General features: G+C 50.6%; 1 protein-coding gene across 2 annotated transcripts; it reads left to right on the top strand.

Annotated features, from left to right (window-relative positions):
* The first annotated feature begins 14 nt into the window (after positions 1-14).
* On the top strand, positions 15-24,058 carry AXIN2 (axin 2). 2 transcript variants are annotated; one of them, XM_021537041.3, is made up of 10 exons: positions 15-845; positions 6,861-7,001; positions 12,173-12,275; positions 14,129-14,269; positions 14,590-15,077; positions 15,191-15,373; positions 15,658-15,876; positions 16,743-16,838; positions 18,158-18,325; positions 22,356-24,058. In XM_021537041.3, exons 1-10 carry the CDS (start codon positions 22-24, stop codon positions 22,480-22,482), a joined length of 2,490 nt encoding a protein of 829 aa, XP_021392716.1. In that variant the 5' UTR covers positions 15-21; the 3' UTR covers positions 22,483-24,058. The 2 variants fall into 2 exon arrangements, with proteins under 2 accessions (XP_021392716.1, XP_085412803.1); XM_085556677.1 differs by lacking the exon at positions 22,356-24,058 and adding an exon at positions 21,361-22,349 and having other exon boundaries at positions 18,158-18,327.
* The last annotated feature ends 259 nt before the right edge of the window (positions 24,059-24,317 follow it).

The raw sequence follows: 24,317 nt of genomic DNA, 5'->3' as shown, positions 1-24,317 counted from the left end.
TCCCCAGCGAGCTCCGGAGCCATGAGCAGCGCCGTGGTCCTCGCCCACCTCCCAGACCCCAGCAGCAGCTTCAGGGAAGACGCCCCCCGACCCCCTGTCCCGGGGGAGGAAGGAGAAGCACCATGCCCGCAACTCGCCAGCTCGTTTCTCCCCAAAAGCCAAAGCTTCAAGGCCATGCCGGTGCCTCCTGCCCCGCGGAGGAATGAGAACGGACTCGGGGAGCCGGAGGGCAGCGCGTCCCCAGACTCCCCTCTGGCCAGATGGACCAAATCCTTGCATTCCCTGTTGGGAGATCAAGATGGTGCCTATCTTTTTCGGACCTTTCTGGAAAGGGAAAAATGTGTGGATACCTTAGACTTCTGGTTTGCCTGCAATGGCTTCAGGCAGATGGACCTTAAGGATACCAAAACTTTACGAGTAGCCAAAGCTATTTACAAAAGGTACATCGAGAACAACAGCATCGTCTCCAAGCAGCTCAAACCTGCTACCAAGACCTACATAAGGGACAGCATCAAGAAGCAGCAGATAGATTCCATCATGTTTGATCAGGCACAGACTGAGATTCAGACTGTGATGGAGGAAAATGCTTACCAGATGTTTTTAACTTCTGATATATACCTCGAATATGTACGGAGTGGAGGAGAGAATCCCGCTTACATGAACAGCAATGGACTGGGGAGCTTAAAAGTTGTCTGTGGCTATCTCCCGACCTTGAATGAAGAAGAGGAATGGAGCTGTGCAGACTTTAAAAACAAAATCTTGCCTTCGGTAGTTGGACTATCCAGCAAGACGTTGAGGGTTACAGCGAATGTCAGAGCCACAGAAACGATCGAGAACGGATACAGGTAAGGGAACCCCTGGAAATTGTGCTTTGTTTTAACTTTAAGGACTTTGAGAGTGTTTTTCACCAGGCTGTTGGGGTGGGAGTCGAGGGGAGGCAGGGCTGACTGAAGGGCTCGGAGCACGGCTGCTTCCCCACATCTCCGAACACTGGAATTTGTGGGGTGTTGTCTGAGTGTGGGGTTTTTCCCCCTGTACAGAGCAAAACAGGATCCTGTGCTCTGAAGCCCTATTGGCTCTTTCAGTTCTTTTATAGATCAAAAACTTCATAGCAACTATGTCCTCCGGACATACGTTAATTATTGGTTCAGCTTTCAAACCTATTAAGAGCAGTAGTGGAGTGGATCACAGAGACACATGAATAATGTAACCTACCAGTTCCCCAACTCCACCATCAACCGGTGTTTAACGATGTTGGTTACGTGGGAAGCAATTGTGCGGTCGTGGAAGAGGAAATGTGTGCACTGACTGCATCAAACTCTGCAACTTGGGCAGAATCTGCTTTTATTTTGACGCTGTGTGTGTGATGTGCAGCTTCTGCATGGCGTGGGGTGTCGGTGTCATGTCAGAGCCACCTAGGGCGGTTTGGAGCCAGTGCATACAGGAGGATCCCTCAAATTTGAGTTTTTAAGGTGGTAGAGGTATCATTCCGGGTGTGGAATGATAAATCTTTGGTGCCCTGGCCGTGAGCTCAGGGTTAGGCTCGTTGAGAGGTGGTTGTCCCCACGGGGATGTGGGGACGCTGTGCGGTGACAGCCTGTCCTGGTGCCCTGGTCCTGGGGTGCATCTGCATTGCCAGAGCCTTCTCTTTTGTTGGAAATGTTGATGGCACAGCGGTGTGAGGGTGAGGACAGCAAGAGCCATCTCGAAGTGCCGGGGGGGATGGGAAAGAGAGACTCTGATGAGCAAATGATGAGTTGTATAATCCTCTGAAAATGTATTCTTTCCTCTCCCCACCCTTGCCATAAATGTGGATTGTTGAATCAGGGCTGAGAGGAGAGGGCTCTGCTGCAGATGTGCGCTCTCCTCCGCCGGCCCGGCAGCCTGGGGGTTGGTATGGTGAGTGTTTGACATCTCGTTTACAGGAATTTTGAGAGTGTGCCTGTGATTCATGGACATCAAAGGGCATCGGGCTTCTCCCGGGGAGGCTTCGCTGGAGCGCTCCCCTCCTGCCCCCGGAGAGCTTCCAGCTGTGCCGTGGGGTGCTGGCAGGGTCCCCCGTGCCCCGGAGGCTGCTCCGGAGCCTCCTGGGTGCTCTGCCTGCCGGGGGCTGTCCTGCCAGTGGGCAGGATGGAGGTGCTGGGGGACAGAGGGATGCTCTGCATCCCGGCGTGGGGTCAGAGGGATGATGCTCTGCATCCCGGCGTGGGGTCAGAGGGATGATGCTCTGCATCCCGGCGTGGGGACAGAGGGATGATGCTCTGCATCCCGGCGTGGGGACAGAGGGATGATGCTCTGCATCCCGGCGTGGGGACAGAGGGATGATGCTCTGCATCCTGGCGTGGGGACAGAGGGATGATGCTCTGCATCCCGGCGTGGGGACAGAGGGATGATGCTCTGCATCCTGGTGTGGCTCCGGACCCTCCTGCCGGGGGCTGCGTGGGGCAGCGCTGGCAGCTGCTGTGTGGAGGGCTTGGTCTTTGGGATCCTCATCTCGTGCCTGAGCCTTTCTGCCTGAGCATCTGCTGTTCTCCAGAACTTGGTTTGAACTGCTGCCCTTCGCTGGCTTTCCAGGAGGGGGATGTTTGCTGCTTTCATCTCGGAGCCTTTGTTGGGATTCAGAGCTGGAAGGGCTTGGCTGTATGTTCTACCAGAGCTGCAGGCCCTGCTAAACCCACATGTGCCTTGTCCAGGAGAGCTCTTGCAGTGCTGTGGCTGCTTGCCTGATTAGTGCTGGGCTTTTTTTCCGTTTCTTTTTTTTCCCCCCACTCTTTTCTTTTTTGTCCAGGGATTAATGCAGCTTGCTCCTCACATGTCAGATCTGCCCTCCTAGGACATTAGGTAGTGCGTTTTGCTTTGATCACCTTCTGTTGAATTTCCAGGAGCTTTTGCTCTCCACGGGGCCAAGAGATCTCAATGCAAAGAGAGGGGAGGTCAAGCTGAGCTGCTCAGTTCCTCCAGTTGTGCAGCCACTTGTGCGTGCATGTGCTTGAAGCTGATGAGCATATGGATGGGTTATCTCTCATCACTCAGCATTTAGGATCGCGGCTAGGATTGGAGCTGAAGCTTGCACAAAGTCTTTCCTGGTGAGTGGCCAAACCACACCTCCCTCATGTGTGTGTTGGAATTAAGGAATTTCTGCTCGGTGTGCTCTGGTTTCGAAGAGCTGTGCAGGCTCTGGCCGTTCGCTCTGGTGGGTTTCAATGTGATTATCCCAGCCAGAGCCCTGAGCCCACCTCAGGTGGGAGCACAGCGGTGCCAGGCCAGCCTGGTGCTCGCAGGGCAGAGCACCTGGAAATCCCCGGGCACAGAGTCACGGCCAAACCTGGCAAACGGGAGACAGCAGGAACCGGACAGGCTGAGAGACTTTGTTTGGCCCCAGTGCCGGTGATGGACAGGAACAGGAGAAGTCAAGTGAAAACACAGAGTTTGCACCTGGCTGGGGAGCAGGCGCTTGCAAACTGCTGGCTGTGTATCTGGAGCCCTAATACAAGGAATATTTTAAAAGCAGGACCTCCCTCTTGTCCTCCCAGGCGACTCCCCTCCCCTCTGGGCTGTGGTGTGGTTAAAACTGGCCTCCCCACGCTGCTGTGCTGGACCTGGCCCCATGCTCCAGGAATTCCAGCTATTATTTATACGCGTTTCTAAATTTATCAGGCACGACTTTGTGTACACAGAGAGCGCCTCTTCCTTTGCTGTGCCGCCGGGGTAACGTGGCTTTGCTCAGCCCAAGGTGGACTCATCTGCCTCCCATTAGGCTCCAACATCAGTGGGACTGGCCTTGCTGGGGCTTGCAGATGGCCTTCTGCTGGCTCCCAGTGCTTCCTGGCCTTTGAAAGGACCCGCTGGTGCAGCTCCTTGTGTGTGAAGTTATTGGAACCAAGATTGGCTTCAATTATCAAAGTAAATGATGCCATTGTAAAGCTATGCTCCAAGCAGTGTTCTACAATTAGAGTGTGGAAGCTGTGATTAACATAGTTGTGTTAAAATATACTTTTTTTTTTTTTCAGGTTTGTGCATGTGTGGTTTTTTGCCCTTTTTTTAAATGTTTTTAAACCCATGGTTGCCCAGTGATGTTTGTCCCAAGAAAATACTTAATGAGATTCGGTGCTGCCTCCAACTGCTCCTTGTACAGTTTTTCTCTCCGTGTAAAAGTCTGTGGTTTGACCTGTTCAATTGCTTTTATTTCTAAAAGCAATCTGACAATAAAAAAAACCACCCCCCACACTTAGAAACTGCACCCTCATAACAGGGGATATAACCAGGAGCCCCTCTGAAATTTTCATGGCATTATAATACCTCTGATATGGCCATTGCCTAACATAGCAGAGAGAGAGAGAGTTACATGCTGTGTGTCATCGCATCAAGATAAGAATAGGCTGAGAAACATCAGACATTCTCCTTGAAGCTCCAGAGCAACTGCTACCTGACAGCTGAAAACACTTTGCATATTGAGTTTGGAGCTGGGCTGTGTTTGTGTGTGCAGCATCTGTGGCAGGAGACCACCGCTTTCCCTGGAATTTAAAACCCTTGCAGGCAACTTGATGCATCTGGGTGCAATTACTGGAGTAAGGTGGTCAAATTAAAAAAAGCAGGGCGGTGGGGGGGGAAATCCAAAAACATTAAATGTAGCAAAACAGCCCCCACTGGTTTTCTGAAAGGATAGGGAGAATTCTGTGGGGCGGTGAGGGATGAGGACTTTAAAAATATGTCAGCTTTAGGGGTTATTATTTTTTTTCCTTGTCCACGAGGCGTTGGTAGGTGAGTGATGCTGCAGTGCTGCTGGGAAGATGAGTTAGTTCCGGCCACTTTCTCTAATTATATGTTTGGACACACCTCCCTCTCCCTGTGCCATAGCCACACGGACCTGCTGCCTCCGCCCCCAGCTCAGCCTCTGCAGGGATGCTGCCGTGAGAGCAGCGTGCCAGATCCACCCCCTGGGTGTGACAGGGGTGACAGACACCTCCCAGCAAGGTGCTGGTCCTGTGCTGGGGAGCACCTGCACCCTGAGCCTCGTGGAGCATCCTGAGCCTTGTGGTCCTCAGATGCACTCTCAGGTGCTGAGATGGTTTCAGATCAAAGAGTGGGAAGAGCTGCATCCCTCACATGTTGACCCAAAAGCCCAGCAGGGCCCTAGGAAGGGTCTCTGGGACTGCACATCCCCCTGATCCAGAGCAGAAGACTCCATGGTTTTTAGAGGGACTTTCTTGTAGTAGCAGCAGGAAAACTTTGTTTTCACCCACATGTGGAATTCATTTGTCTTTGAAGATTTAACTTCTTTCCTGTGGCATTCCTTACTATCTCATTTTTTTCCCTTCTTCCCAGTTATATATTTTTTAACATCTTGATCTCCCCATCAGAAATGCCTTGGCCTCCTTGGAAAGGAATGCAGGCCCGGCTGGGCTGAATACCTGCCTGCAGCCAGCCCCACACTGCTCATACCAGAGAGGCCCATCTTCCCCACCAGCCTTCCACCTCCTTTTTTCAATTTTTTTTCCCCTTCCCCTTATTTTTTAAAAACTTAAGCCTCGCTGAGGCTCCTGATTTGTTGTTGGGGGAGGAGGGATGGGGTGATGGGGGCACAGGGATGAGGATGGAGATTGAGAGGGGGCAGTGGGAGGATGTTGCTGTCACTTCAACCCAGCTGGACCCTCCAGCCCCAGGGGGCAGGGAGATGGAAAGCCCATTAGAAAAAACCTGCCGAGCCTGCTGGCACATTCCTTAGGCCCCCAAGTCCTGGGTAAGTGGCCCTAATTATTAAAATCAGCAGTCCTTATCAGATGACATGGCCTTTTGCTTTGATATACAAAAGCAGAAGCTTAACAACCCCATCTTGCCCTGGAAGAGGAACAAAATGTGCACCTTAACATGCAGCTTCCAAACCTCCCTGCATAATCCCCTTATCACCTGCCAGGATATGTGTATTGGTCCTGGCTGGGAAGTTGGAGTGGTGGAGGCAGCGGGCAGGGGGATGCCCGGGCAGGGGGATGCCCGGGGGGCCCCCCATGCAGTGACCCTGCCATGGTGACCTGGCCCTGCTCCATCACAGCCTGTGTCACAGAGCTGCTCCTGGGTGCTCAGCTCAGACATCCAGGCTGGCCTTAGGGTTTGATTTTCTAGGCGGGGAGGTGTTCGGGTCAGTAACCCACGTGCCCATTAATACAGATGTGCTGGCCTCTCCTCACATCTCCATCCACCCTCCTCTTCCCCACCCAACTCTATGCCAAAAAACACCAGTAGGAGGTTTTGCTAAAAGCTGGGCTTTTTGGTGTGTGTTTTACAGTGGAAATGTTTTTATAGTGCGTCCAGCCTTGGGAGGCCAGGCCTGGGTCAGCAGATCTCAGCCCTGCCCTGTCCCTCTGATGTGTGGGGGTCCTGCCCTGTAGGTCCAGGCAGTTCTCCTGGTTCAGGCAACAGACACCAATAACTTGTGTTTCCAAAGGGATCCTAACCCTTGTCTTCAAAGTAGAGCTAAACATTGTTGGCTTCCTTCTTGTGACTTTCAGTGGGACTTGAGCTGTGAACTCCTTGGACTTTTCTCTGCTGGTGCCAACAGCAAAACTCCTGCTGACCTCAGCAGTGCAGTACCAAGCCTTAAGGCCTGAGCTTTTCTGGGTATCAAAGGATGCAGAGGCGCTTCCTGGGATTTTCTAGAGCACTTCAGAAGACACTAAAAGTCTTTAAGGTTGTGCTCTGGGTGTGTTTAGACGGAGTGTCCTGGTTTAGGCGGTGTGCTGGCTGAGGTCTGAGCAGCAGATGGTTGGTGGGCTCTGAAGAGGTTGAGCGTGGTTCCCATAAGGATGGTGCTGCCGTGTAGCCCAGGACTGGTGGTAACTGGGATCCTGTTCTGCCTGTGCCAGGTCCTTCAAGAGGAACGACCCCGTTAACCCCTACCACGTGAACTCGGGCTATGTCTTCGCGCCGGCCACCAGCGCCAACGACAGCGAAATCTCCAGCGATGCCCTGACGGACGACTCCATGTCGATGACGGACAGCAGCGTGTGAGTACCTGGTGCTGGCCACGTTTTGGGATGGGACACCTGCAAATCAGCTCTGTGGGGCTTAGGGGAGTGATGGGCATCACCCTGCTCGACCCAAAGGGGGTGTGTGCCCCAGCCAGGGCATGGCAGCCTTTCTCTCTTGCGCCGTCACCGCAGGTAGTGGATGCAGGGAAATCGGGAATCCCTCTCTTGCCGTTTTGCAACTGCAGCTGAGCAAACATGTTCTGCCCTGCCTCGTGGTGCTGCCTGACTAACCCAAGGAGTGAATGAATCTCCCTGAGCCTTTGTCTTAAGGCCAGGCTCCCTTAACTAGTTATCAGTCATCAAAGAGGAGATTACTTCCTGTAGGAAGTACTTTCTGTAATTAACGTTTGTCATTAGTGTCAGAATGTACATTAATAGGGCCAGTGACCCGAAGGGGCAAATAGCTGCTCATCTAGTGTGGCTGGGGCAGTCTTCAAAGAGCCATTTGGATGGAGCTGTATGGATCAGGTGTGGGTGTTTCAGGAGCATACAGGCATGAGAGATGATGCTGTGGCTGAGCCCAGGAATTGCAGGATCTGTCTTCTCCTGGCTGCTGAGGAGTGTGCAGCTGGCAGCAAGGTTTGACTGTCAGTTTGCTTCTCCAGCAGGGCAGAAATGGTGCTTTTCTTTCTGTAGAGAGGACAGTGAGGCTCACTTAGTGCTCCTAAGGACCATTTTCTTCAGCTGAGCAGAAGGCAGATGTTGCTGTTTGTGTTTCATGGTCTTCACTTAAGTGCTGTAGAAGAGCCCACGTGTAAGCAGAATGCTGCATTGCTGGTCTTTCATCTTGAAACTTCCTCAGTGTCTCTGTCAGACATGTCCAGTGGTCCCTGTGTGCTCCTCAGAGAGATTTTCATGCTGGGTTTTTGAAGTCAACATGCATGAAGATGCACAACGGAAAACAGGATTTACCAAAAATCCTCGATGCATAAACAAAAAGCCCCTTTTTATTTTTTTTTTAACGCACATGTGTGTTTTGAACTGATATTACGGGAAAAAAAAATAGTTTGTTGTCCCAGCAGATTCCCTTATTGAACAATATTGGCATTAAATAAAAGAGCTGAATCATAGGGTGACTTCTTTATTTCTTCTTGCTGGCTCTGGTTGTATGTGATCATGTGTCAACAGAGCATTCATTGGGTTAGTCATTTCTGGACCAGTGTAGGGTCACTTGGGATTCACAGGGCTAGGATTATACCCTCTCTTCACAGCAATGCCAATTGTAGGCCTTATACAGATGAGAGCACTGAGTGAGAAATAAAGTGCATGGTGGATGAAAGGCTTAACTGAATCGCTTTCAGCCCATTGTTAGTCCAGGGGAGCTTAGCGGGGATGAGAGGGCAGCAGCCCGCTTTGAAATTTGCTTGAACAAGTGAATAGGAGCTCCCCATAAAGCAGCGCCTGAAAGGAGCTGCCTGTTTTTTCCTGCTGTAACAATGGCCCGCGCAGGCTGTGAGAGTTTGGGGAAGCTTGGCTGGTGAAGCTGCCCGCAGCTCCGGGCTGGGGGCGCGGGCAGCCGGGGCTGGCACAGGGGCAGGTTTCCTGTGCCATGCTCCGGGCTGGCAGCACCCTGCGGCTTTCTGCAGCTGGGAGAGGTAAACTGGCACTTCTGGAGGCTGGGCTTAAAGGTGAGGCTGCTGCAAAACTTCCTTTGCAGAGGAGGAGGGCTGCTGGCAGCATCTCTGGAGCAGTTGGGATTTTTGGGTGCTCCTGGCATGGGCTCTGCTGGAAGCTGGAGGTGATGGGGGCACAGATCCTCCCTGGCTGAGCCCAGGTGCTCAGCCTGTCAGGTTTTATCCCCCTGGAACGGGGGCCTTGTTCTGTTCCAGCAGTGTGAATGCAAATTAGTTCTTTTGGCTCATATTGGTATCAACTGAAGAGGAAAAACTTGTTCTGGAAAAGTCTGTCAGACACAGCAGTAAAGTGAGTTTGGAGCTTTTTTTTTTTTCAAATCTTAAGTCTGAACTGCACTGGGATTAGGAGAAATCTCCAAATAATGTGTAATCTGCCTTTTTTATTTTATTCCAGAAGCCAGGGATCGGTCTGTCCCTATATATTTTGTAGTAGCCACAATGCATCATGCAAATTTCTATTTCCATTTCTTGATTGGGGGGGGGCAGGGGGGGAGGAAAGGGGATATTTTTTTTTTATTTGCTTATATCTTATTTATGGATTTACTTTGGACACAGGGGAATGCTGCTGAGCAAACTTCAAATATTACCTTATCTTACAAACCAGGCTTTTGATGTTGGCAAGATCAGAGGCTTGTTTCAGAGCCGTTGCCAAATGAAGATGGGAGTGAATGCATATGCGCATGAGTCTGATATTTCAAAGCAGCAGTAAAACTACATTCAGGTTAGGTCAGGCACATCTGAGTCAAAAGGCTAAGATAATTGGCTCAGCTTAAATGGCAGCTGACTGGGTAGAAGACTTCAAACTAGTGTTTCCCCCAGAAACAGATTGGCTTAGCCCCAGCCTGGTTAGCTGAAATGTTTATAATTAAATTCTACTATTTAGTGCCTCAACTCTGTAGCTCTTCAGCCCGCAGCTTTTAGTAGCCAAGAAAGTGAGTGCAAGTGCTGGCTTTTGGAGCAGGGGAGAGGTGGCACCTGGAGAGCTGGGGTTAACCCTTGGCCTGCCCCAAAACCTCAGGTCAAGTTCAGCCCTTTCATTTCCAAGGAACTTTCCCCTGCTCAGCATTAGGGCTCCCTCTGCCCCCCGTATCTCTTGCTGGTGGCTCCAGCTCCATCCATCTGTCCCTTCTGCAGTCAGGGCTCACTTGGTCACCCCTTCAACCCTGGCCTTGTCCATTTTCCCCCTGTTTTCCAGGAAGGGGTTTAGACAGCTCTCAGCAAAGTGGCTGCTGCAGTCCCTTCCCATTCCCCAGACCGACTTTCCCAAGCTGCTGCACAGCCTTCCCATCCTGGAGAAATACCTCTGGGATTTTTTCTTTTTTTTTTTTAAATTCTGCACGTTGTTACAAGTTGCAGAGCTCTTCTGCCAGGGCAGGGCTGTGGAAGCAGGGAGCTGAAGGTTTGATGTGGGGCTCTCTGCTGTAACCAGAGGAATTTTAGGGGGAAGGAGCAGTTCGTGTATCAACCTGAATCAGAACAAATAGTGAAGTGAGGAGCCCACGCTGTTGGGTCAGTGTTGCTTTTCCTCCTCCTTTACAAGTGAAGTCCAAACTCCTGCTCCATAGCCTGCCCCAGGACTGTCCCTTTGGGCAGAGATAATCCTTGTGGAGCTGGGAACTTGGGGGTACCCCACAAGGAGATGTGTGCCACAGCAGAGGGGCTGGGGACAGCACCTAGTGCTGGCAGAGGAGGAGGGAGGTGGGGAATGCAGGAGGGCTGCAGGACTGCCTGGTTGTATCCCTGTGGTGGACACACATTCCTTCAGCTGCTTCCCTGCTCCTCCCCATCTGGCCTCCTGGACTTCATGGACAGAGGACATCTCCTTTTCCACTGAGTGTGCTCATGGGATTCATCCCCTGGGTTCATATGCTCCTGCTGGCATTTTTACTTCCCTTTGAAATGCCTGTTTTACTGGGCATTCTCTGTGCTGAAGGTCTTCCCTAAGAGACCCTTGTCTGGGGAAGCCCCAGTTAACAAACACACCTCTGAAGGTGCAGGTGGTTTTGTCTGCACCTTAGATTTGCTTTTCCCCCATCCTCCCCTAAAACTAAGACATGTCATGTGCCCCCAGCCCCTTTGCCCCGTGGGTTTATGGAGCAGAAATGCTTCACAGGGAGGTGCTTGGTGGCCACCAGTGGCTGTGTTGGCTGTTCTGTGCTGGGCTGCTCCTCCAGAAAGCTCCTGGAGCCCCATGTTGTACAGTGGGGGTATTGGACAATCAGCTGCTTTCATTTTCCTTGTCACTTGTGCTCAAAAATTGTATTTAGAAGAGGTGCTCACCTTGGGGCCTCAAGGGCCTCCCAGCATGCTCATTTTTATTATCAAGATTTTTCCAAGTTTATTAAGATGGGATTGTTCTCATCCTTCATTCCAGATTTTGCAGCTTAGTCTTGCTTATTAATGGCAGCTGAAGGCTTTGGCCAAGATCTTCACAAAGCTCTGCCATCCCCTGCTTGGAGCTTTGTGTGGTGGCATCTGATCATCCTCCTCCAGGGGAGGGACATGGTGCCTCTGGGAAGGTGTTCTGGTGTCTGCCCACCATCCCCGTGGCCACGGGAGGGGACAGGCAGGGACACTGTGCCACGCTGGCTCCTGTGGCAGCAGCGTGGGGCCAGCACTGTCTGCTCCTCTTTGGGCTGGAGTTATTTTCTCCTCTCAGGAGATGAGTCAGGTGTGGGGGCAGGTGGATGAAAGGGATGGCTCCGGAGATCAAGGTTCTTCAGGCAGTCTGAGGGAAGTGGTGGAATTAGACATTCAGGATCTCCAGGCGTGCTCTTCCGGCTGGCCCCACTGTCTGTGGAAGGCCCTTTCATCCTCACTGGGGTAATATTTTGTGTGGCCGGGTAAAGATGCCTGGAGTGGGACGTGCAGGGGGCTGTTCCCACTGGGTGCCTTGAGCTCCTGGCCTGGTCTCTCCTCGTGGCTTCCTGGCAGGAGCTGGGGTGGCTGTGGGCAGCAGTGTCCTGTCCAGAGGACAGGCCATGGCCGTGTTCATGCCCCGAGGTGTCCTGTACTGGCCAGCCTCAGGGCAGGGGAAACATCCTGGATCTTGAATGGGACTAGAGGTGGGGAGCAGCCTCTGGATGGCCATCCATCCTCAGCCTCGTCCTTCCACTGTGCCAGCAGTTCATGGGGTGTTCCAAGCTTGAGGAACATTGTGGTCCTAGAGAGCGTAGTTGGATGGGGAAAAATGTGAAATTAAAGGTCAGAAGCAGAAACGTGGTGTTGGAAGGGCCTTGGAAGTGAAGCTGATGGGATCTTTGGACGTCTGCCATGTGGAGTTGCCTTCAGCTTTTCAGCCTTTGCTTAATTACTGCACATCCATGTGCATCCTTTGGTGACACAGGCACTTCCCACACCGCCGCATATTTGAGGCTTCGGGTGGCATCCAGAGGGCTCAGCACCTCTGGGAACGAGGGCCTGCGGCTGCCTGGGTGGTTCCAGAGGGGATGGAGAAGTGTCTCAGGGCATGGGGACAGCCCCAGCTGACGGTGGCCTCTCTTCCATGTGCAGAGATGGGATCCCCCCGTACAGAATTGGGAGCAAGAAGCAGCTCCAGCGGGAAATGCACCGGAGCGTCAAGGCCAACGGACAAGTTTCTCTACCTCATTTTCCGGTGAGTCCAGGAGGGAGCTGCAGGGTCTGGGTGGGCTGTGGGAAGTGCTAGGGCTGGGGACAGGCACACGTGGAGGGAAGGGAGCAGGGGAGGAGAGCGTTCCCACCCCAGGCTGGTGCCAGAGGAGAGGTGCTGCTGGGTGTTGGGCCGTGTGCTCTCAGCATCGTTCCAAAGCCCTGCTTGTGCATGGGCACATCTTGGTCCCTCCTGAAACCACCTGCTCATTAGGAGTTTTCAGGGGTGCTGAGTTTGTCCTGTTGGTTAAACCCCAAGTGGAGATGTCCCAGTTGGGTGTAGTGGGAGCCTTGGCTCTGGCTGCCACCCTGACACTCCTGTGGTGCTGGTCCTCGTGCGCATCGCTGCGAGAGCTGAGTGTGCGAGCTGGGGGCCAGCAGGAGCTCCCAGAAGAGAGAGCTGGCAGCAGATCCCTGCCTGGCTTTGTGGGGTTCTGATGCACAGTGCTGCCCTGCTCTTCAAAATTAACTCACTGACTTGCTAATTCAGTTGACTTGCAGCCTCTCGATTCCTGCAGTGAATAAACTGTTTACACAGACAAGTGTAAACTTATCTTGTCTTGAGATTAATATGCTAAAATTCCTTTTTCTGCTGTCTTAAGCAGCAAGAAGTCATAGATGATATTTCTGGTGGAAGGTCGGGGGGTGGTTTATGTGGTTTTTCTTTTTGGTATTTTTTTTTCTCCTTCCTTCCTAAAGAAAGTTCTATAGCCTCAGCTTGTAAATTAGATTATTTTGTCCCAGGGCGTGCAAATCGACTTTCTCTGTAAGGCAGTGCTTTGATCAGGGACTGAATAGAGCCAGCTTGTGTAAGAGTGACAATTTCCAGCAGAGTGGCCTTTTTCTACCCTCACATCATTTCTGGAGCTAAGTGGTTGCCGGAGAGAGGCCCCACCTCATCTGGTGGGTAGTATGTGAAAGAGTTGGCAGTTCAGCTTTCTGCTTTCGAGGGGGGGAGAAAGAGAGAGAGTGGGGGTGAGGAGTGGGGTGTGTGGGGATGGCAGGAGGGAGGGCAGAGTCAAGTGGGTGGTTTCTTTTTCCTTTTTTTTTTTCCTTTCCTCCCCTTTTCCTGCCATGTTTGCTTCTTTTGGCAGAAATTCGCGTTTTGCCTTTTTATATTCTGCACTTGATTTGGAGATGTTCCCTTTTTCCCTTGATAGATCTGCTTGAGGCAGCCAAGCTCAGCAGTGTAGCACCGCTAGCCTGCAGCAGCTTTCTTCATTTTCTGTACAAAGAGATGGAGGGGGGGGAAGAGATCTAGGACACTGTTGAGACAACACTACCTCAAAGGTGCCCAGTGTGTAGCCAGGAAATAAATTACCAGCACTTCTCTGATCTGCAACCGTTTGACTTCTTTTTTTTTTTTTTTTTTTTTCCTCCCTCCTTTCCCTTTTTCTCCCCCATCTTATTTTTTTTAATTTCCAACTCCTTTCTGTTTATACTCACTTTATTCCTTTAGTTAAAGTCTCTCTCCCTCCCACCTCAGAGGTTTTTTTTTTTTTTTTTTTGATGTTTGACAACAGTCTTTGAAGATTTTCTACTTCAGAGTAGCTACTGATGGGCTGGTTGTACTACAGAGAGAACAAGCGGGGTTCCTCAGAGTGCGACCAACTGCTCCTGCCGAAGGCAAACGCTGGTGGGGAGGATGTCACTCCATGAGGCCACAGCACTAGCTCATAAAAATCCAGAGCAGACCATGCCTAGTTGCGGTCGTCTTTTCATCCAAACATGGAGACACAACAAGCGTAGCGGGGCCGGCGATGCCGCGGCGGCGAAGCGCCCGCGCCCCGCGCCGCCCGCTAAACATTGCCTTGTGCCTTCTGTCCCCGCTCCTTGTAGAGGACCCACCGGCTTCCCAAGGAGATGACCCCGGTGGAGCCAGCTGCCTTCGCCGCCGAGCTCATTTCCCGGCTGGAGAAGCTGAAGCAGGAGCAGGAAACCATGGACTGTCTGGAGGAGAGGCTGCAGCAGATCAAGGAGGTAGGATTAGCGTTCCCAGAGCTCCGCGTGCCACCCGGCCGGTGGGAGGGGGCTGTTCCCTGCCCGCGGGGTGGCAGAGGGGACGTCCAGGTGGAGGGGATGTCCAGGTGGAGGGGACGTCCAGGTGGAGGGGACGTCCAGGTGGAGGGGACGTCCAGGTGGAGGGGATGTCCAGGTGGAGGGGACGTCCAGGTGGAGGGGACGTCCAGGTGGAGGGGACGTCCAGGTGGAGGGGATGTCCAGGTGGAGGGGACATCCCCGCATGCGCCTCACCGCTCCCAGCCCCTTCCACTCATTGCCTGCCATCCCTTGTCTGGCAGGACGAGGAGAAGGAGGGCTCCGAGCTCCCTGCCAGCCTGCAGAGCAGTCGGGACGTGGCCAACCCCCAGCACCCACTGTCGCTCCTGCCCTCGGGCAGCTACGAGGAGGACCCCCAGGCCATCCTGGACGAGCACCTCTCCCGCGTGCTGAAGACCCCCGGCTGCCAGTCGCCCGGCGTGGGCCGGCACAGCCCCCGCGCCCGCTCGCCCGACCGCCTGCCCACAGGCAAGCTGCCGCCTGGCACGGCCTCGCTGGCCGCCTGCGCCCTGCTGGGCAAGGGCTTCATCACCAAGCAGACCACCAAGCACGTCCACCACCACTACATCCACCACCACACCGTGCCCAAGACGAAGGAGCAGATCGAGGCCGAGGCGGCGCAGCGGGTGCAGTGCTGCTGCCCGGCGGGCGGCGACTACTACTGCTACCCCAAGTGCAAGGGCCACCCCAAAAACACTGACCCTCCTCTCTCCCCGCTGGAGCCCTTCGGGTAAGTCACCAGCACCTCCATGGCAGCCACCCCAAACATCACCCATCGTCCTGCTGTGCTGGGGCTGGTGGGGACGGGGGCTGACCGTGGCTCGTGTCCCTTTCTGCCACCAGCAGGACGGGGACGCTGCTGAAGAGGCCGGGCCGAGGCGTGGACAGCGTGGCCCCAGCGGCCGGGGACGGGGGGCTGCCCGGCCCCGGTGGGGTGCAGCTCCCGGGGGGCGAAGCGGATCGGGCGCAGAACGTCTGGCAGTGGATGCTGGAGAGCGAGAGACAAAATAAGCACAAGGCCCATAGGTAAATACGCAGCTGTCTACAGCAGTATCGCTCCCGGTAAATATTTATATATTACATGGGCTGTCTATTTTTACAATCGCTAAAAACAAATGAGACTCTTTGCTCCTCCGGTTTAATATAAAAGCTGTTCCGCAGAACCAGAAAAACCACAAAAATGTCATGTTTTTGGCAATAAACCTCCTTTCATGTTATGACAGACTTTTGAGAGGGAGCGAGCAGAATAGGAGCTGCTATTAAAGTCATATTTTCCAGCTTTTCTAACCCGACTTCTTCCCTTCCCCAAGCACACAAAGCACAAAGAAGGCCTACAGCTCCGACTGCACCAAGGGGGCCCCCGGCCGCCACCACCCGTGGGGGACGGGCGGCCACCCCCGCGGGGCACAGCCCGCCCACCCCTTCGTGCAGGACCCCGCCATGCCCCCGCTGACGCCGCCCAACACCCTGGCCCAGCTGGAGGAAGCGTGTCGCCGCCTGGCCGAGGTCTCCAAGCCGCAGAAGCCACGGTAATGGCCACGGCGAGGACGGTCCTCGTCCGCCATGGGGACAGACGGGGCTGGCGAGCTTCTGTGCGTGGATGGGGATGTGTCCTGCCGGCCCAGGCAGAGGGATGGCCACAGGGACATGGGACAGCCGTGGAGACATGGGAGAGCCGTGGGGGACATGTGACAGCTGTGGGGACATGGGACAGCCACGGGGACGTGTGACACCCACGGGGCTGTGTGACAGCCGTGGGCATGTGTGACAGCCGTGGGCATGTGTGACAGCCATGGGGACATGGGACAGCCATGGGGACATGGGACAGTCACAGGGACGTGTGACAGCCACAGAGCCGTGTGACAGCCATGGGGCCGTGTGATACTCACGGGGACGTGTGACAGCCACAGGGATGTGTGACAGCCGTGGGGCCATGTGTCAGCCGTGGGGCTGTGTGACACTCACAGGGACCTGTGACACCCATGGGGACATGTGACAGCCTCCTGGCCAAGCCTGGAGGACGAGCCTCTGTGTTCCAACCCCACCCTGCACCGGCACAAATAGTTGCAATCCGAAGCTATTGCTTCCACTCTTTTGATGGCTGTAATTTGCCCGTTTTTCCTCTGGGACGGGCTCCAGCTACATACCAAGTGGGGAATTGGACTGGTTATCGTTCATTTGGGTATGGAAGGATAAATTAGCCCACAGCATTTTTAATTCTTCCTTTGATTGTTTACAACATGTGAGGCTTGATACAAAGAGCGAACTTAACGACCCACAGGAGACTTCAATTAAGAAGATTGTATTTCAACAATTTTTTTCTTAAAGTTGTTTTTTCTCTTTTTTTTTCTCTCCCCTCCTTCTTCCCCACTTGCTTTCCCCCTCCCCACTTCAGATGTTCAACCTCAAATCAGCAGAGGGACCGAAACCACTCCGCTGCCATTCAGGGGGGAAGCTCCCCTTTCTGCAATGCAAGTCTAACAACAGAAGAGTGAGTATTGCACGTGCAGAAAAGGAATGGGAAGTAAAAAAAAGTATATATATAATAATTATATTTTCATTAAATGGATTGTGCTTTGAAAGGAGAGGAAATTCTTATATCTGAAATTTCCCCTTTCAAACATTCTTCTTAAAGCAAGAACAAAACATTTTCAAATCTTGTCTCCGGCTCTTTTTAACTTGCATTCCTGTAAAGTGGACAAAGATTGGATTAGTCTAATTACAGGATGGTTCTTTTAACAAGAAATCTGCTACAGAGAGGTCTAAAATGGCCTAAATAATTAAAGTTTTCTTTCTTACCCTCTTCATCTTAAGCAATGAGTAATGTTTGAAGTCCAGACTGAGCCACCTGACTAGAGCCTTTCATTTTTAATTGGTTGACCTTAAGTCCACCAGCTGTCTTTGCTAGCAGCTTTTTTTCTGAAACCACTCTACAAAGACTTAGAACAAATTAGGAAGACTAAATTACTGCGGACTAACACTTTGTGACCTTTTGACATGCCAAGTGTACATTGCCTCAGAAGCAGTTGTAGATTTGGCTGCATGGTATTCACTAGAGTGTTGCCATTTTGCTGGGTAATATTGTTTTAATTAATCTTTAAGAAGCGTTGCTTGGGTGCAAATGGCAGAATCCAGTTAATTTTATCCTCACTGGGAAAAACAAGATTACCTGGGTGCTGAGGGTGGAGCATCTGGCAGGGGGCTTGCTTTGGGGCCTGGTGGTTGCAGGTGGGTTTGGGCATGAGGAGATGTTTTATGTGAGGGCAGATGAAAAGAGCTTTTTAAATCCTGGGGGTGTAGTCCTGGGGCTGGCTGGGGTGGGTGAGCCCAACCTCCATCCCTCAGCTCCCCCTCTGCCATGCCACGATCCCGAGGGGGAATGGCTTCAAGCTGAAGGAGGCTGGATTTAGGTTGGATATTAGGAAGGAATTGTTCCCTGGCAGGGTGGGCAGCCCTGGCACAGGTGCCCAGAGCAGCTGTGGCTGCCCCAGGATCCCTGGCAGTGCCCAGGGCCAGGCTGGACAGGGCTTGAAGCAGCCTGGGATGGTGGCAGGTGTCCCTGCCCATGGCAGAGGGTTGAAACTGGATGATGTATAAGGTCTGTTCCAACCCAAGCCATTCTGTGATTCCCACTGTGGAAATCCAGCTGTGCAAACACATCCCAACCAATTCCCAGGCAGTACAGGAATATCTGATTTTCAGGGTATTTCTGACAGCATTCCCCAGCTCCACTGCTGGTTGGAGTGAGGTGAAGCAGCCTGTTCTCAAATGGAAAACCAGAGAGTTTTGTGTGTGTTTTCTGTTTTGCAGTCACAAAGAGCCAAAGAAACTGCCAGTTGTTCACACCTCTCAGTCTGGTGAGCTGGTTGTCACCTATTTTTTTTGCGGAGAAGAAATTCCCTACAGGAGGATGTTAAAGGCCCAGAGCCTGACACTTGGGCACTTTAAAGAACAGCTGAGCAAAAAGGGAAATTACAGGTGAGAATGTGTGATTTGTTTGTTCTTTAGTGTGTTACAACAAGTCAGAAGAATTAGCAGATATTTTGCATGGCTGCTGCAGTGACTCTTTGGATTTTCAGAGGCTGTGGATCTGCTTAGTCTCTTCCCACTCAAAGCAGGAGCAACTGGAGATGGAGAGAGGAGCCTTGGCTGTAGGGCCACCTCCTCCTTTCCACCCCAGCCTTTTCCAGTTGCATTAGGACCTGTGCTCCAACCCTTCTCCAAAAAGATTCAATAGCAGGGAAATGTGGGGTGGCTTTGTGGCAAAGGCACGGATCAGTGGGATCAGGTTCCAAACTGGGGTCAGTGCTCACCTGGGTGCTGGCCTCCTGCTTTCCCTACTGTTGAACTGTTTCATTTTTGATTATTTTTTGCAATGGTGTGGCCATAAATGGTGGTCAGTGATGGGCTGGGATGGTGCTGCTGAGGGACGTGGAGATGGAGCTCACTCCCTTTTCATTAGAGTGGAAAAAGCCTCTGCCCTGCAGGGAAAGCTCCACCAGCAATACCCAGTTCCTCCTCAGAAACACCAACAATCCCTGCTGCTCTGGTTCCTAGCTCCCATCTCCCAGTTTAACCAGTTTGCTGCTTCTTCTGCTCAGTTGGCTGCCTTGGCTCAGCTGTGGCAGGAGCCTCACATTGGCTTTTTTGGCTGCCCTTTCCCAGTGGATCTGGGCACCCTTGGGATGCTCTGTTGGCCACTTCTCCAGGGCTATTTTTTTTTTTTTTATTTGCGCTGAATTTGGTGTTGCTTCAGAGAGCTGTGTGTCCTGCCCTGTAACTAGCAGCCTCTGATTTAACCCACAAATGTTCTTTTTGGTTTGGTACAAGGAATTCCCAGCTTGCTGCCTCGTCACTGGCCTCTCTCTAGGTGTGGAAATTCCACCTGTTCAGGCCAGGGGTTGGTGACCCTGGGCACTCCCAGGCTGGGGGATGCCAAGCTGGGATCTCTCCATGGCTCTCGCACAGTGAGGCTGAAATATTCCAATTTCTCTCCAAACCATCTTTGCAGCCTACCCAGCTGCCATTGGATGGCACCAACCAGCAAGTGCATCCAACCTGGACACCCTCCAGGATAATCCCTGGGCTTTCAGCACCCTTGTGCCATTTTCCAGCCCCTAAAGCCTGTTCCACCGTGCTCCTCCTCATTTGCAGACCAGTTTCCATGGCCTCAACGCTGCTGTGCCACTGCCCAGTGGTAGTCCCAATTCCTCCCCAAAAAACCCAAATTTTTTATTGTTTGTTGGTTTTCTGTGACATTTTTCATGTGATGCCCAAGTGCAAGACTAGGCTCCTGAAACCTCTGTGGCCCAAAAGCCCCTCCAGGTGCAATTATTTGTGCCTTGTCGGACTGTAATTACTTTATAAAATATTTTTAAGTGACTGACAAGGATGAAACAACGTTTTGCTTAGATCTCACCCCTTTACACCTGGGTAAAGACAATACAGAAATTTATAAAAGGAATTTGGGTACGAGCCCAGTATTTTATCTTGCACAGACACAAGGTGAAACTAATTACACAAATGTGTGTACCTCCAGGGAATCATTTTGATCTAAGCTTTGACTTTTGGCTGGACTTTGAGTGAAACTGCGGGTGACCTTCAGGGGAGAGGTCCGCAGTGCCCGGAGTGGCGTGTGTGTTACGGGGAGGCACTAACTAGACTGCTTTGGTCACATCTGGCATTGATTTCTTTTTAAGGCACATTTAATAAGCATGTCTTTGAAGCCCTTGCCTTTCATTTAATGCACAAAGACATGCAGAAATGCTCCACTCTCCAAATTCTTTATTGATTGGATCAGTTTGCGAGGCGGGTACCTCGGGCTCCCGCGATGCCAGAGCCCCGCCGGGGAAGCGCTGCCTTGGCTTTCCCCATCTTCCCCGCCAAAAAAAAAAAAAAAAAAAAAAAAAAATTAAAAAAGGGAATTAAGCAGTGATTTAATACTGATGGCGTTAACAAAAAACAAACATACACGCACAGAAAAAAGTGGGTGGTGTCGGGTAATCTGGGGATGGCAGTGGTTCAAGACAGAGCTGCAAGGCCGGGCCCGCGTGCCTCGATTGGTGCCAGATGTCCCAAAAAATAAAATTAAAAAAAAAAAAAGCAAAGCTTGCCACATTAAATATGTTTCAATGGAAAGCCCATTGCTGAGCAAATGAGAGCAGAGTGACTTGTTTGAAGATGTTATGGGGGTGGTTTTTTTTTTTTCTTTCTGCCTTGCCTCCTCCTTGTCTTATTTTTCCCTATTTCTCTGCGAAATAAGGTTGTAATTATGTAAAAGGTCATAGCGTGTTTTCTCAAATAAAAATTTTGTAAACACAGCCAGGGCTTGGGCTTGGGGAGGAAGTTCTTGGGAAGACAGGCTGTTATCTGGACAGGGGAGAGGGAAGGGAAAGTTCTTTGTAACTCATTCAAACTTTCCTTGGGTTTTTTGGGTTTATTTCAAGGCTGCTGTCCTGGGGAGTTGTGGCCTTGACCTGTAGCTTGGGAAGTTGGTGGGAGTTGGGCCATTGACTTCCCTGAGTGCAGGCTCTGAAGGACTCAAATAATATGTTTTTTCCTTGCTGAACCATTAAAGATGCAACATGTGTCAGTTCTGCTTGGAAAGACTTCACAAAAATACATCCTAAACATAGCTGGACTAATTGGAGGTGGTTTTATCTCATTGACTGAAAAGAGGAATCTTTTCTCCCCCTACCAAAGTAATTTTAATGTCCCTGAAAATAAAGAGATATTTCTAAAATGCATCATAAAACAAGTCACTAAATAAAAATGTCTGATTCCAAGGCCCTGCTATGGCTCTTCCAGTTTTAGTAGTAAAAGTGAGCTTAATTTGATCTCCTTTGCCATCCTAAAGAAAATCATAATTACAAGCCCCTTTCTTGCTGACAAACATCTGCCAACCTAAGTTGTCTGGAAGCTACAAGGGAGGGGTTAGTTTTTTTATATATATATATATTTTTTTTTTTAATATAGATACATATTTTTTTCTTTATAATCCATCTGCTGGGATATTTTCCATCCCTGGCAATCAGATGGCAAAGGGAAAGCAGGAATCTCCAAGGAGGTGTTGGGCGGCAGACGGACAGACTCCCTAAATGCTACCCCTCTGAATGGAAGCCCTTCATTTGTGCATATGCAATTAAGCAGCCTTAGAAGGAAGAAAGCTCCAAACGGGATAAAAGGAACCTTTAATCAAGAAGCTGAACGGTCTAATTCAGGATAATAGAGGGGTCCTTACTGTTTGACACAGGAGGGGTGGGGGTGCTTTTTGTCTCTGCAGCGTTGGCTTCATGATCTAACGACCCGGAGCAAAAGAGCAGGAATGCAGGACACTGCTGCTTGACCTCCCCGTGTCACGGCCCTGGGGCTGGACCAGGCTCTCTCTGAGTGCTCCTGAGCCTCGGGAAGCAGAGCAGGAGTTTGTGTCCCTCAGCTTGCACCCGGGAATGGGGTTGTTCCAAGCCCAGGATGTTTGTTCCAGCGGGGACACCGCAGAGTTTCAGCTCCTGCGTTGCAGGAAGCTGGGATGGTTTGCTTTTCATCCATCCTTTTAATAACAGTTGCTAATTTTAATGTTGGGCTTCAGCTTTGAAACAAGAAAACACATGAAAGAAAGAAGGTGGGGAGAGAGGGGAACCTTAAGAAATGCTTGGCTTTGAAATCCTATTTATTTATTTTTAAATGAGATATTTGACCAGAAATCGCCACGCTTTCTAATTTTCTTTATGGCTGGGGATACCCACTGCCAGTGTGTGTAATCTGCTCACTGGAGAAGCTGTTGTCAGCCCTGAGGAGCATTCACAGCCCTGTTCCTTCCATCCCACCCCATCCCTGCAGCCCCAGGGATGCTTTCAAACCACCAGACCCGAGTGTTCCTGAAGGAGCATCCTCAGGAGGGAGAGGTTGGAAACATCGTGGTTATAAAAGAACCAGCAAAGCATCCTTTGCCTTTTAACCTTCTGATTTATTTGGCTTTTAACCCGTGTTTTAATTCTCCTTGCCACAGATACTACTTCAAAAAGGCCAGTGACGAGTTTGACTGCGGGGCGGTGTTCGAGGAGGTTTGGGAAGACGAAACCATCCTGCCCATGTACGAAGGAAGGATCCTCGGGAAGGTGGAAAGGATCGATTGATGGCATCTGCATTTCTCAAGGAAGCTTAACCTAGGAAAATCTTTGGACACACAACAGTAGTGATGACAAGGAAAGAGGAGGGAAAAAAAAAAAAAAACAACCACTCTGAAGGAAAAGTTTTGAACCAATGAAGAAAAAAAAAAGTGAAGTCTATGAAGACTTTGCTGAATTAGCCTTAGAGGAAAAAAAATGGCATTTATTATTCATGAGTTGGGTACTGAGATGATAAAAACCCTGGACTATTTATTAGAAACATGACCACTGTTGGCTATTGGAGATGCAGACCATGTTTGTGAGACTTCCATACATAATATATGATTTCCTGGGGATCTGAAATCTATGGACTAAGAGAAACTGTGTATAGCTTACCTTAACAGTAATCCTTATTGATATTTATTGAACAGTCTGTTTTCCCTTAAGTCCAGTTTTTGGATATGCTGCTTTAACAATGGAGAAGAGAGGGGCTGGGAAGTGGGGTGAGGGGAGGAAGGAGTATTTTTATTTTTTTACGTTTTCCCACTATCTAAAATTTAGGAGTTTGGCGATGAGCACATTGATTTTTTTTATTTTTTTTTGAAGGGGGAGAAGGGAAGGAGTGAGGTCATGCCCAGTATTTCTCCGAGTGAAGATCAAACTTCCCTAAAGAAATAATATTAATAATAATAATAATAAAAGCCGAAATAAAAATCCATTCACTTAGAGACCGGTGCATTTTAATCTATGCTGCTCTAATTTGAAAATAAAGGTCTTAAGCATTAACTCTATTTAGATGCAATATAACAATGACAACAGCAACAGGTTATTTTGTCCATGGATTTTGGCGGGGTGAGGTTTTTGCCTTGCTGCTCTCAGTGGTGTCCAAGGTAGAGCAAAACCCCAAGCCTGGGAGGGCTGTAGGAGCCATCCTGTTCCCGTGTCCGTATTTAGCACAGCACGAGGTTAAATCCTGCTGGATTCCACAGAGCTGAAGGTTTTTAGCTGTTCAGTGTTGGCACTACTTGTGTGCTGGGCTTGGGTTGGGGTTTTTCTTCTGGCTGGGTTTTTCTCTGCCTCACCTGGAGCCCCCAGGGGCTGTGGGAGATGTGGGTGAAGGCTCTGGAGCTCTCTGGGGTGGGGTTTTTGGGGCAGAGCAACCCTTTGCCGAGAAGGACCTTGCATTTCAACAGTTGGGTTTTGTGTTGATTAAGTTAATCTGTGCATTCTGTTTGCCATTGCTACTTTGTGTAAGTCTGTATATATTGTAGAAAATGTATGGTGGAAATATTAATACACTATCTCTAGTGTTTTTTAATTTTAATCAGTACAGTACCTGTGCCTGCATGGTGTTACTGACCATGCTTCGCCCTATATTCAGGGTTCAAGCTTTCCCTTGTTTGTTTAAGGGGTTTATGTATAAATATATTTTATGCCTTTTATTACAAGTCCTGTACTCATGACTTTTGCCATGGCATTTTGTTCTACTTATACTGTAAATTATGCATTATAAAGAGTTTCATTTAAAAAAAATTACTTGGTACAATAATTATTGTAATTAAGAGATGTAGCCTTTATTAAAATTTTATATTTTTCAAATTAACATTGTCTTGACTTTTTTTTCACCTTTAATGCCTTTAAAAGGGTTTTTGTTTTTCTCATCTGTGGTGGTAGCTGGAAAGAGCTGGTGAACTTCCCTGCCTTGGCAGGGGCTGGAGGCAAGGCAAAGGCTGGAGCTGCTCTTCAGTGTAAGGATTAAATAATTTACAGCTCCTTCAGGTAACTCACCTGCAAATTGAACCTGGTCTTGCTTCTGGACTGCGCTACAGAGCTGACCTGATGGAGCCAGGGCGTGACATCCG

Source organism: Lonchura striata, chromosome 18 (assembly GCF_050655825.1).
Source record: "Lonchura striata isolate lonStrDom1 chromosome 18, ASM5065582v1, whole genome shotgun sequence".
Classification (NCBI taxonomy): domain Eukaryota; kingdom Metazoa; phylum Chordata; class Aves; order Passeriformes; family Estrildidae; genus Lonchura; species Lonchura striata.
This window is presented reverse-complemented; position numbering and strand designations above follow the sequence as displayed.